Consider the following 12,058-nt stretch of genomic DNA (forward strand, 5'->3'; position numbering starts at 1 on the left):
ACAACGCTGGACTCTCAGGCCCCAGGTCCTGAGTTCGATCTCCGGCATCACACCTGCCAGAGGGAGGCTCTGTTCCTCTTTAAGGAATAAATAGGATCTGGGGGCTGGGCGGTGACACATGGCTTAAGCGGACTTGGCACGAAGCGCAAAGGCGGTGTAAGGATCCCGGTTCCAGCCCCGGCTCCCCACCTGCAGGGGAGTCGCTTCACAGGCGGTGAAGCAGGTCTGCAGGTGTCTGTCTTTCTCTCCCCCTCTGTCTTCCCCACCTCTCTCCGTTTCTCTCTGTCCTTTCCAACAATGACATCAATAACAACAACAGTAATAACTACAACAACAATAAAAACAAGGGCAACAAAGAGGAAATAAATATTTTTAAAAAACTGCTGATTTAAAAAAAAAAAAAAGAAGAGGCCCTCCCGCTGTGGTCAGGGCTCAGTGTTGTGGGGGTACAAATGCTGCTTCCTGCACTAGAGCCTCGGGGTGTCCCGTCTCTCGTCTCTCGGCCCACGGAGTGCAGGGGCCCCGAAGCTTGAGTTCCCCGGCCCCGCGTGCTCACCTGTGACCTGCTTGTCCGGCAGGGACGGGATGGGGATGGCCGAGCCGAACTTCACCAGCAGGCGCTCGTACAGCCAGTCGAAGTGCTTGTACCTGTGGTTCACGGAGCGGTCGGTGTTCTGGGGGGCGAGGGAGGAGATGGCGGGTGGGGTGTGAGCCCAGCGGGCGGGGGGAGGGGGTAGGAGGGCAGGTGGCCGGCCGCAGGCAGGCACTCACCGTGGGCGTCAGCTGGTACTCGATGTAGCTCTTCAGACCGTACATCTTGGAGCCCTTCTTGGGGTCCGCCACCACACAGTCGAACGTGGACGTGGGGTACACCCACATGGGCCCGTAGTCACCCACCTGTAATGCGCGGGAGAGACGGGTGGGGAGAGAGAGTGAGGCAGAGAGAGAATGAGACAAGAGACGGAGAGACCACAGCACACCATCTTCCTCCAGGGCAGTGGTGGCTGGGCTCAAGCTCGGTGCTGGCCTGCCAGCTGGCTCTCTGCTCGGAAGACTTCTCATGCCCCTGGCACGGTGGAAACACCAAGTACCCGAGAGCACGCCTGTCCCCTGGCAGGACAGAGGCCTAAATATTTGATGGCAGCCTGGCAGAGACAGGGTTGGTAGGGGCACGGCCCAGACAACTGAGAGGCTGCCCATGACAGAACGGGCACAGACTCTTCTCCCCGGGGCCTGGCTGAGACTCTAGTACCCACAGTCTAGGGGACAAAAAACATCTGGGACATCTGGACAGTGGCAGGATGGGTGGGCTGACTCCCCTGGGTTCTCTCTGAACATCAGTCATGACACCAGTTCTTGGGGGGGGGGATCACACGGGCCACCCCAAGCCATGGGGGAAACTGGAGTCTTATATTGAGAAGGGCTGCAGGACCGAGAGAGAGAGAGAGAGAGAGAGAGAGACTCACGACGATGGGGATCTTCTCCCGGGGCTTGGCCAGCTGCTTGGCCAGCAGGTACTGCTCCATGCCGGGCTTGGTGAATCCGGGGAATCTGTGCATGAGGACAGGCAGCAACCCTGAGTCTCCCCAGAATCCCTCAGGGGGAAAGGGGTGGGGACTGAGTGTCCTCAGAGTGAGCTGGAAACCGGGGACCAGGTAAGTGATCTGAAGGGACTCAGGTGGCCAGGTGCTGGCCAAGGATTCCTGCTAGGGACCTGGGTGGGGGGTACTGGAGGCGTGAGGCTGAGGGCTCTCACTTTCACACACTCTCTCTCTCTCTGCCTCAGAGTTGGGGTGAAGCACTTGGCACCTCAGTAGTGTGAAGGGAAGGGCTGCTGCATGAGCCTGGGGGAGCGGTGGCATGAGTGATGAGTGACTCACTGACGGCCTGAGTGCTGGGCTCTCAAGAGTGAGGTCCTGAGTGAGGTCCCCAGCATCGCAAGTGCCGGAGGGATGCTCTGGCTCTCTCTCTCTCTCAATCTTTGTTTGTTTGTTCACTTGTTTGTTACCAGAGCACTGTTCAGCTCTGGTTTACAATGGTGTGGGAGACTGAACCTGGGACTTTGGAGCCTCAGGCATGAGAGTTCATTTGTACAACCATATGCTATCTACCCTCTGCCTTCAAATCAATCTTTAAAAAGGAAATTCTCTTCAAGTTTGGGAGCTACTCTCTGCCCTCATCTAGATTTCCAGCCTTATTCTCAACTCTGACACCATCTTCCCAGATAATATTTTAGCCCACCTGCATGTTAGCTGTCAGGCTTAGGGAAAAATTACTGAAGTCATAAGCCCCTTGGAATATACGTAAAATAGGCTTCCTAGCTTCTTCCTACATGAAGACCCCTGGTTTCAGCTGCTCTATTGCTACTTTTTGACTCCTGTTTATAAATCAATTTGTCCTGCTTTATTTCTTACTGCCTTTCAGCCCCAAGTTGCAGATGCTACTATGATTCCATCCTGACTTCCTTGGGCAGATGACCTCACCAATCTGTCCTGGAGCCTCCCCTCCCCAGAGCCCTGACCCACTAGGGACAGACAGAGACAGATTGGGGGTGTGGATCCACCTGCCAACATCCATGTCCAGTACAGAAGCAACTACAGAAGCCAGAACTCCCACTTTATGCACCCCGAAAAGATCTTTGGTCCATACTCCCGGGGGGGAGAAGTGATAGGGAGAAGATGACCAGAGGGCTCTTAACTCCAATTCCATCAGGACCCAGAGAGAAAAAAGGAAAGACATTTGGAAGTAGTAACAACAGGTGTAAGTGTGACTTAGGAAAAGAAGACAGGACCATAGAAAAAAGGGGCAAATCTATATACAGAAATCACAGCCAACCCATATCTGTGACCTTTGTTGCGGTTTCCAGTGGAGGAAGTGAGGACAGACCTCTGCTGGCGGGAACAGTGTAGAATTATACCCCTGTCATCATTTAATTATTTTTAGCTTTTTTATTATCTTTATTTATTTGTTGGATAGACACAACAAGAAATTGAGAGCGAAGGGGGTGACGGAGGGAGAGAGACAGAGAGACAGACACCTGCAGCCCTGCTTCACCATTTGTGGGGCTCAAACCTGGGTCCTTGTGCACTGTAACGTGCGCTCAACCAGGTGCGCCACTACCCGGCCCCCTTATCTTTTAATTTTGTAAACCCATATTAAGTCACTAATGAAATAACAAAGACATTTGACTTTAAGAAATAAGACGCAGTCAAGAATGAGTGGCTGGGTCAGGCAACAAACAGCACATCTGGTTGAACACACACATCACCACGCACAAGGACTCGGGTTCAAGCCCCACCCCAATCCCTTACTCCCACCTGCAAGGGGGAAGCTTCACAAGTAGTGAGGCAGGTCTGCAGGCATCTCTCTCTCTCTTTATTTCTCTTTTTGTTTGAAAACTTTTCCTTTTAATTTTCTATTTTTTGATTTTATTTTATTTATTACTGGATAGAGTCAAGGGAAGGAGGAGACAGTGAGGGAGAGAGACAGAGAGACACCCGCAGCCCTGCTTCACCACTTGTGAAGCTTTCCCCCTGCACGTGGGACTCACACCACTACTAGGTGAGGCCGAAACTGGGGGTCTGGGTAGAGCACAAATGTTGCCATGCACAAGGACCTGGGTTCAAGCCCCTGGTCCCCACCTGTGTGTGTAGAGGGAGTGGGGCTTGGGCGTCTCTCTCTCTCTTTTTAACTTTTATTATCTTTATTTATTGGATAGAGACAGCCATAAACCCAGAGGGAGGAGGGTCACAGAGAGGGAGCAAGACAGTGAGACACCTGCAGCCCTGCTTTACATTTATTTTTATTTATTTATTCCCTTTTGTTGCCCTTGTTGTTTTATTGTTGTAGTTATTATTGTTGCCATCATTGTTGGATAGGACAGAGAGAAATGGAGAGAGGAGGGGAAGACAGAGAGGGGGAGAGAAAGACAGACACCTGCAGACCTGCTTCACCGCCTGTGAAGCGACTCCCCTGCAGGTGGGGAGCTGGGGGCTCGAACTGGGATCCTTACTGCTGTCCTTGCGCTTTGCCCAACCTGTGTTTAACCCGCTGCGCTACCGCCCCCCTCCTGCTTTACCTCTTGCAAAACTTTCCCCCCTGCAGGTGGGGGCTGCGGGCTCGAACCCAGGTCCTTGTACATTGTAACATGTCTCTCTTAATTTTTCTTTGTCTCTGCCCAAGAATAAAGAAGATGTTTAAAAATTTTCTTCCGGAAGTCTGGCAGTAGCACACATGGCGCAAAGCACAAGGACAGACATAAGGATCCCGGTTCGAGCCCCCAGCTCCCCACCTGCAGGGGAGTCGCTTCACAGGCGGTGAAGCAGGTCTGCAGGTGTCTGTCTCTCTCTCCCCCTCTCTGTCTTCCTTTCCTCTCTCCATGTCTCTCTGTCCTATCCAACAACGGCATCATCAACAATAATAATAAACCACAACAACAAAACAAGGGCAACAAAAGGAAATAAATAAATATCAAAAAAAAATTTTTTTTTCTTCCAAAAAAGGGAAGAATGGGGTGTCTTGTGAAGCTTCCCCTTGCAGACGGGGACTGGGGGCTCGAACCCGGGTCCTTGTGCATGGTAACACGTGTGCTCTACCAGGTGCACCACCACCTGGCCCTGAGACAAAGCCAGTATTTCACTTAGAAGAAAAAAAAACAAGTTACACATAAACTTTCGGACAAGGGTCCAAACACCTGTGACTTAATTGCACCCCGAGATGAAGAGAGGGTGGCTGACCCCCCCTCCCATGCAGCCCCGGTGCCCCACTCCGGAACCTACTTGTTCAGCGGGAGCTTCATGGAGGACGTGCCAGCCCGGCTGTTTCCCCGGGAGGCACCGCCCCCCTCGGCTGCCTCCGGGTCCTTGAAGTAGGGGGAGGATGACTTGGGGTCATCCCAGTCCTCGTCCCAGTCGTCATCGTCGCCGGTGGCTGTGGACACACACACACACACACACACACACACACACACACACACACACACACGAGGGTCAGCCATAGTGCTCCACCTCACCACCCACAAGGCCCTACACTGAGGTCCCAGCACCACATGGCAGCACCACAGACACACTGGGGCAGCTCCCTGGGTGGAGGCGTCTCTCCTCTTTTTTTAAGAGACAGGACGGAACCCAGACCCAGGAAGAAGGAGGCTGAGGGGAAGGGAATCCTTAGATTCCCTTATAGGTAATAGGGCCTAGACCTCGGACAAATCCTTCTCTCCACCACCACTGGTCTCACCCACTGGGAACGTCATTATCAGCCCTTTTGTGGGCTTCTTCAGGACTTTGCTCTCACTATGAACCAGCAATGGTAGAGACGGCTCCACTCTCTGAAGGGAAGCTGGGTCAGCCTACTCTGCCGCTCAAGGAAGACGGGTCCTGAAATGACTGCAGCCTAGAATGTTCCCAGCTGTGACCAGGGACTGTGGGCTCAGACTGACAGGGACTCAGAGGGCACACAGGCTCCTGTGCTGAATAGGAATAGATCTGGGCCCTGGGTCAGACTGATAGGGTAAACAGGTAACTGCATGTATGTATCTTCAAGTTTGCAGGCAACTCTCTGCCCTAATACAGCTTCCTAGTTCTACCTTCAACTCTGACACCGTCTTCCCAGACAGTATTCCTGGTCCATGGTGATATTATCACAGGGTTTGCAACCTGAGGTCGCAGGTCAAAAATTAGAAAAGATGTGGTCTGGGAGGTGGTGCAGTGGATAAAGCATCGGACTCTCAAGCATGAGGTCCTGAGTTCGATCACTGGCAGCACATGTACCAGAGTGATGTCTGGTTCTTTCTCTCTCCTCCTGTCTTTCTCATGAATAAATAAATAATTTTTTAAAAGTCAGAAAAGAAGTTCATAAACCCTTTCCATGGCTGGGAGGCTCTCTCCTCTCTCAGCACCATGCACAGCACCCAGGGAGCCCATGGAGGGTGGGCAGGGCTGTGGGGTCTCTCCTCTCTCAGCACCAGGCACAGCACCCAGGGAGCCCATGGAGGGTGGGCAGGGCTGTGGGGTCTCTCCTCTCTCAGCACCAGGCACAGCACCCAGGGAGCCCATGCAGGGTGGGCAGGGCTGTGGGGTGTCTCCTCTCTCAGCACCATGGACAGCACCCAGGGAGCCCCATGGAGGGTGGGCAGGGCTGTGGGGTCTCTCCTCTCTCAGCACCAGGCACAGCACCCAGGGAGCCCCATGGAGGGTGGGCAGGGCTGTGGGGTCTCTCCTTTCTCAGCACCATGCACAGCACCCAGGGAGCCCAAGGGAGGGTGGGCAGGGCTGTGGGGTCTCTCCTCTCTCAGCACCCTGCACAGCACCCAGGGAGCCCATGGAGGGTGGGCAGGGCTGTGGGGTCTTTCCTCTCTCAGCACCAGGCACAGCACCCAGGGAGCGCCATGGAGGGTGGGCAGGGCTGTGGGGTCTCTCCTCTCTCAGCACCAGGCACAGCACCCAGGGAGCGCCATGGAGGGTGGGCAGGGCTGTGGGGTCTCTCCTCTCTCAGCACCAGGCACAGCACCCAGGGAGCGCCATGGAGGGTGGGCAGGGCTGTGGGGTCTCTCCTCTCTCAGCACAGCAGCTCTGACCCAGGTCTCTGTCACTTGGCGTTGGTCACTTCTGGGGCCACCCCTGCCCCTACCCCTCCTTACCTGGCCCCTGGTAGGCCTGCGGGTGTCCAAAAGCGGCATCCCAGTTGTTGGCCGTGCTCCTCTGGGCCGCGGCCCCCTCAGGCTTGCCCCCCCAGCCATCTGCGGCATCCCAGTTCCCAGGCTTGCTGGACCCCCATGCTGACCAGGCATCACTGCTGCCACCGACCTGTGGTGAGGGGACAGAAAGACGGAGACAGAAACCGGGGGAGAAGAGGGTTCTGAACCTGAGTCAGAGGGGCTTCACGTGAGCAGGGTCTAGCTTTGTGGCCTTGTCTGTGCAGGAAGGTCACGAGTAACCCCTCCCACTCATCCCCCTGGCTCACACCAGCCCCCAGAGTCTCTGCTTCCATGAAGAATTCCAAAATAACAACTGTATCCTCCCTCCCTGCCTCCCTTCCTTCTTCCCAGAGCTTTACATAAGTCTGTGTGATTCCACGCCTTCTAGAGAGTTTATTTCATTTAATTTCAGACAGTGAGAGTGAGAAAGGGAGCTTCCCCTGGTGCTGTGCATGATGCTCCCACGTGGTGCCTGGGGTTGGGTTCCCGGTCCTTGTGCTTGGCAAAGGGTGCACTCCAGGTGAGCGAACTGCTGTTCCCTCCCTCCCTCCCTTCCTTCCTCCCTTCCTTTTCTTTTCTTTTCTTTCTTTCTTTTTTAATGTAATATTATTAATTTATTTTGGATAGAGACAAACTGTTAAATGAGGGAGAGGGAGAGAGGGAGAGAGACCTGCAGCCCTGCTTCACCACCCATGAACTTTCCTCCCTGCAGGTGGGGGTTGGGGGCTTGAACTCTGGCCCTTGAGCACTGTAATGTGTGCTCTCAATCAGGTGCAAAACCACTTTGCCCCACATCCTCCACCCCTCTCCTTTCCTTCCTCCTTCCCTTCTTTCTGATTTGTTTGTTTTGTTTCAACCAGAGCCCTGCTCAGCTCTGGCTGATGGTGGCACTGAGGATCGAACTTGGAACCTGGCAGTCTGAGGCAGGAGTATCTTCTGCAGAACCATCATGCTGTCTCCTCAGCACTCTTATGGTCTCTACAGTGACATAAAAACATTGCACCGCACTTACTTCTTCCTTCATTTTAAAGATTCCGTTCCCTTTTCTTTTTTAACATTTATTTTGTTCATTTTTAGATAGAAAAACAGAGAGGGTCGGGGGAGATAGGGGGGGGGAGACTTGTAAACATGCTTCATTGCTTACGGCACTTTCCCCCTGCAGGAAGGGAGTGGGGGCTTGAAGCTGGGTCCCTGCACCCTCCCCGCATTCCCTCACACTAGAGAATGAGTCTGTTAGCTGCCTAAGGCTCTGATTCCCCAGGTTCAATCCCCAGCACCACCATCAGGTAGAGTTGGGCAGGGCTCTGGTCTCCCTTTCTGTATCTCTCTTTCTCTTTCCCTCCTCCCCCCCTCTCTCTATATATATATGTAATACAGTAAATAAAATAAAAAAGAGGAAGTAAAGGAGAAGGAGACAGCATAATGGTTCTGCAAATTCCTCTCATGCCTGAGGCTCTGAGGGCCCAAGTTCAATCCCCAGCACCACCATCAGCCAGAGCTGAGCAGGGCTGTGGTCTCTCTGTATCTTTATCTCTTTCTCTCTTTCCCATTAAAATCAAACATATAAATAAAATATATTTATAATAACCCCAGCAGGCTGCCTGCAGTGACTGTGCGATGCCTGTGACCTCTCTCTCTCTGCCTCACGAGGGCAGGAAGTCTGTAGAGGCAAGCTCCCCAGCGGCCATGAAAACCAGCTCTCCCCGAGCCTTGTCACTCACAGCCAGCATTCAAACAGGTGGGCACAAGAGGCCAACTGAGTTCACCTGGCCCAGGAACGCAGGCCCGGCACAGGCCCCGGAACCCACCCCTGGCCCTGGCCCCGGCCCCAGCCCCGGTCCCGGTCTCAGCTAGAGTCTCAGGATGTTGCCAAGGGAGGGAGGCTCACCTGGTTGTTGCTGTTGGCAGCTGATGAGTTAGCCTGGGCTGTGCTCGCCGAGAGGGAGTCCAGGAAGGCCTGGTCGGCCACCGAGTTCCCACAGGAGAACTGGTCCTTCCCGTCACCAGGCAGAATCTGAAAGCAGGGGAGAAGCACGTTTAAGCCCCCGTGGGAGAGTCAGTACTGAGCTCCTAGGGGCCTCCAGATGCAGTGTCCTTCTGGTGTGCAAATCTGGGGAACGAACCTGAGCACTTGAGCACGTGTGATGCCACTGAGCAGACTCACTGATTGATCTATTCTTTCTTTTGCCTCTGGGGTTACTGCTGGGGCTGGGTGCCTGCACCATGAACCTACTGCTCCTGGAGCTATTTCTTAGATATTGTTTTTTGGGGGGATAGGATATAGAAATTGAGAGAGAAGGGGAAGATAGAGAGGGAGAGAGAAAGATAGACACCTGCAGACCTGCCACATGTTTGTGAAATGACCCCCTGCAGGCAGGGAGCCGGAGGCTCAAACTGGGATCCTTGAGCAGATTCTTGTGCTTTGTGCTATGTAAGTTCAACCTGGTATGCCACCACCTGGCCCCCAATCTCCTATTCATTGTATATTTATTTGAGAGAGGAGAGACCCCACAGCCCTGCCCACCCTCCATGGCGCTCCCTGGGTGTTGTGCATGGTGCTGAGAGAGGAGAGACCCCACATCCCTACCCACCCTCCATGGCACTCCCTGGGTGTTGTGCATGGTGCTGAGAGAGGAGAGACCCCACAGCCCTGCCCACCCTCCATGGGGCTCCCTGGGTGCTGTGCCTGGTGCTGAGAGAGGAGAGACCCTACAGCCCTGCCACACCCTCCATGGGGCTCCCTGGGTGCTGTGCATGGTGCTGAGAGAGGAGAGACCCCACAGCCCTGCCCACCATCCACGGAGCCCCTTGTTACTGTCTATGGTGCCACTCTGTGGTGCTGTGGCTGGAAGCCAGAGTCTCACACACAGCAGGGCATGTGCTCTACCATGTGCTCCTCCCTGGCTCTGAGAACCCTCATAGTGGGAAAGGTTCTCTAGTCTCCAAAGCTAAGCCTCAATAGGACGTCTTCTCCCACCACAGCTCCACAGCTCCACAGCATCCTCTACTCCCCCCTCAGGCCGCGCGCACCTTGCTGGTCCTTAGGATCCTGGCTACACAGGGGCAAAGCTGAACCCGACAGAAAAGCCAACAGGGGTGTGGCCTGGCAGTGAGGGAGGGGGACTGGGAGCCCTTATGAGCTTTATGGGGGGGGGGGCTGGTGGTGGCACACCAGGCTGAGCGTACACATCACTAAGCGCAAGGACCTGGGTTCAAGTCCCTCATCCCCACCTGCCAGGGGAAATCTTCATGAGTGGTGAAGCAGGTCTGCAGTTGTCTCTCTGTCTCTCTCCCTCTCCATCTCCCTGTCTCCTCTCTAACTCTCTAGTACATAACAGAAGGGGAAAAAAGTGGGTGGGGGGAGGGATGGCCACCAAGAAGGGTGGATTTGCAGTGTATGCACCACGTCCCAGTGATAACCCTCATGGCAATAAAAATAAATGAATAAACAAATAAGGCTTAGGGGCAGGGTGGTGGCGCACCTGGTGGAGCGCACGTGTTACAGTGTGCAAGGACCTGGCTTGAGCCCCTGGTCCCCACCTGCAGGGGAGAAGCTTTGCAAGTAGTGAAGCAGGGCTGCAGGGGTCTCTCTGTCTTGCTCCCTCTCTATCTCCCCCTAACCTCTCGATTTCTGGCTGTCTCTATCCAATAAATAGATCATTAAAAATAATAAATTGGGGAGTCAGGCGGTAGGTAGCATAGCGGGTTAAGCGCACATGGCACAAAGCGCAAGGACCAGTGTAATGATCCGGTTCAAGTCCCCAGGTCCCCACCTGCAGGGGAGTCGCTTCACAAGCAGTGAAGCAGGTCTGCAGGTGTCTGTCTTTCTCTCCCCCCCATCTTCCTCTCCTCTCTCCATTTCTCGCTGTCCTATCCAACAATGACGACATCAACAACAACAACAACAAACAACAAGGGCAAAAAAAGGAAAATATTTTAAAAAATTAAAATAATAATAATAAATCGGGGCCAGGTGGTGGTGCACCTGATTAAGTGCACACATTACAGTATGCATGGTCCTGGGTTCAAGCCCCTAGTCCCACCTGCAGGGGGGAAGCTTCTCGAGTGGTGAAGCAGGACTGCAGATGTTTCTCTTTCTCTCTGTCTCCCCTTCCCTCTGGATGTCTGGCTCTCTCTATCCCATAAATAAAGATATTTTTAAAAAATTTAAATAGATAGTGGTCCGGGCAGTAGTGCAGTGATAAAGCTTTGGACTCTCAAGCATGAGGTCCTGAGTTTGATCCCCGGCAGCACATGTGCCAAAGTGATGTCTGGTTCCTTCTCTCTCCTCCTATCTTCCTCATTAATAAATAAATAAAATCTTTTAAAAAATTTAAATAGATAAATGAAGCTCCATGCAGAGGCTGGGAGACAGCTTACCTTGCTACTGGGAGGCCCGGAGTCTGAACCCTGGACTACACTACAGAGCGTGAGCGGGTCGCCTTTCTCTCTGTGTGTCTTCTCCTTGCCCCCCTAACCCCATCAAAAACAACAAAGGGGGAGTCAGGCTATAGTGCAGCGGGCTAAGCGCAGGTGGCGCAAAGCACAAAGACCGGCATAAGGATCCCGGTTTGAACCCCGGCTCCCCACCTGCAGGAGAGTCGCTTCACAGGCGGTGAAGCAGGTCTGCAGGTGTCTGTCTTTCTCTCCCCCTCTCTGTCTTCCCCTCCTCTCTCCATTTCTCTCTGTCCTATCCAACAACGACAATAATAACTACAACAATAAAACAACAACAAGGGCAACAAAAGGGAAAAAATAAATAAAATAAATATTAAAAAAATAATAAAAAAAAATAAAAAAGGATGGGGGCTTGGGAGATAGTGCGGTAGTTCATGCAACAGACTTCCTTGCCTGAGGCCCTGAGGCCCCAGGTTCAACCCCCATCACCACCATCCACCAGAGCTGAGCAGGGATCCAAGAAAAAATAACAACAACAATAATAATAGTAAGTAATGGGATAGTGAGACAAGGAGGCCACTCAGTGGTGCGCTGTGTCCTAAGGCTCTGGGTTCGACCCCTGGAGTCACGTTATGAGTCAGATATCTCCCACCCTGTAACCGTGCTAAGTAAGCGCCCTGACCATGACCCCCTCCGTAAACACCCAGGGGTGCCCCCTTCCACAGGGCCCTCTGCCCTCCGCCCTGGCAGGTCCCACGCCCAGGGCACCAGGCAGCCCTGGTTTCTCTCTCTTCAAGGAGAGAAGCTGCCCCAGTGCCAGACATGCAGTGAACTGGGGTGGCCAGCAGAGGGCGCCCAGTGGCTGTGGCTGTTTGTCAGGGTTTGACACTCTCCTGCACTTGTCACTTTCGAGCTGTTGGCAGCTGTCAGTCGGAACCTAAATCCAGGAGAGGCGGCTGTGCACAG

General features: G+C 53.6%; 1 protein-coding gene across 4 annotated transcripts in view; it reads right to left on the reverse strand.

Moving 5' to 3' along the window:
• SNX9 (sorting nexin 9) overlaps positions 1–12,058 on the reverse strand; it is a 52,821-nt gene that overhangs the window by 15,425 nt on the left and 25,338 nt on the right. For all 4 annotated transcript variants that reach the window (XM_060205265.1, XM_060205266.1, XM_060205264.1 and 1 more), the window contains 6 exons: positions 8,583–8,708; positions 6,638–6,803; positions 4,779–4,929; positions 1,467–1,551; positions 772–897; positions 557–674 (listed from right to left, as the gene is read on the reverse strand). In XM_060205265.1, coding sequence (XP_060061248.1) covers positions 557–674; positions 772–897; positions 1,467–1,551; positions 4,779–4,929; positions 6,638–6,803; positions 8,583–8,708 — 772 coding nt within the window. The remainder of the gene's footprint in view (positions 1–556; positions 675–771; positions 898–1,466; positions 1,552–4,778; positions 4,930–6,637; positions 6,804–8,582; positions 8,709–12,058) is intronic.

The sequence above is a fragment of the Erinaceus europaeus genome, chromosome 13 (genome assembly GCF_950295315.1).
Source record: "Erinaceus europaeus chromosome 13, mEriEur2.1, whole genome shotgun sequence".
NCBI classification, from domain to species: domain Eukaryota; kingdom Metazoa; phylum Chordata; class Mammalia; order Eulipotyphla; family Erinaceidae; genus Erinaceus; species Erinaceus europaeus.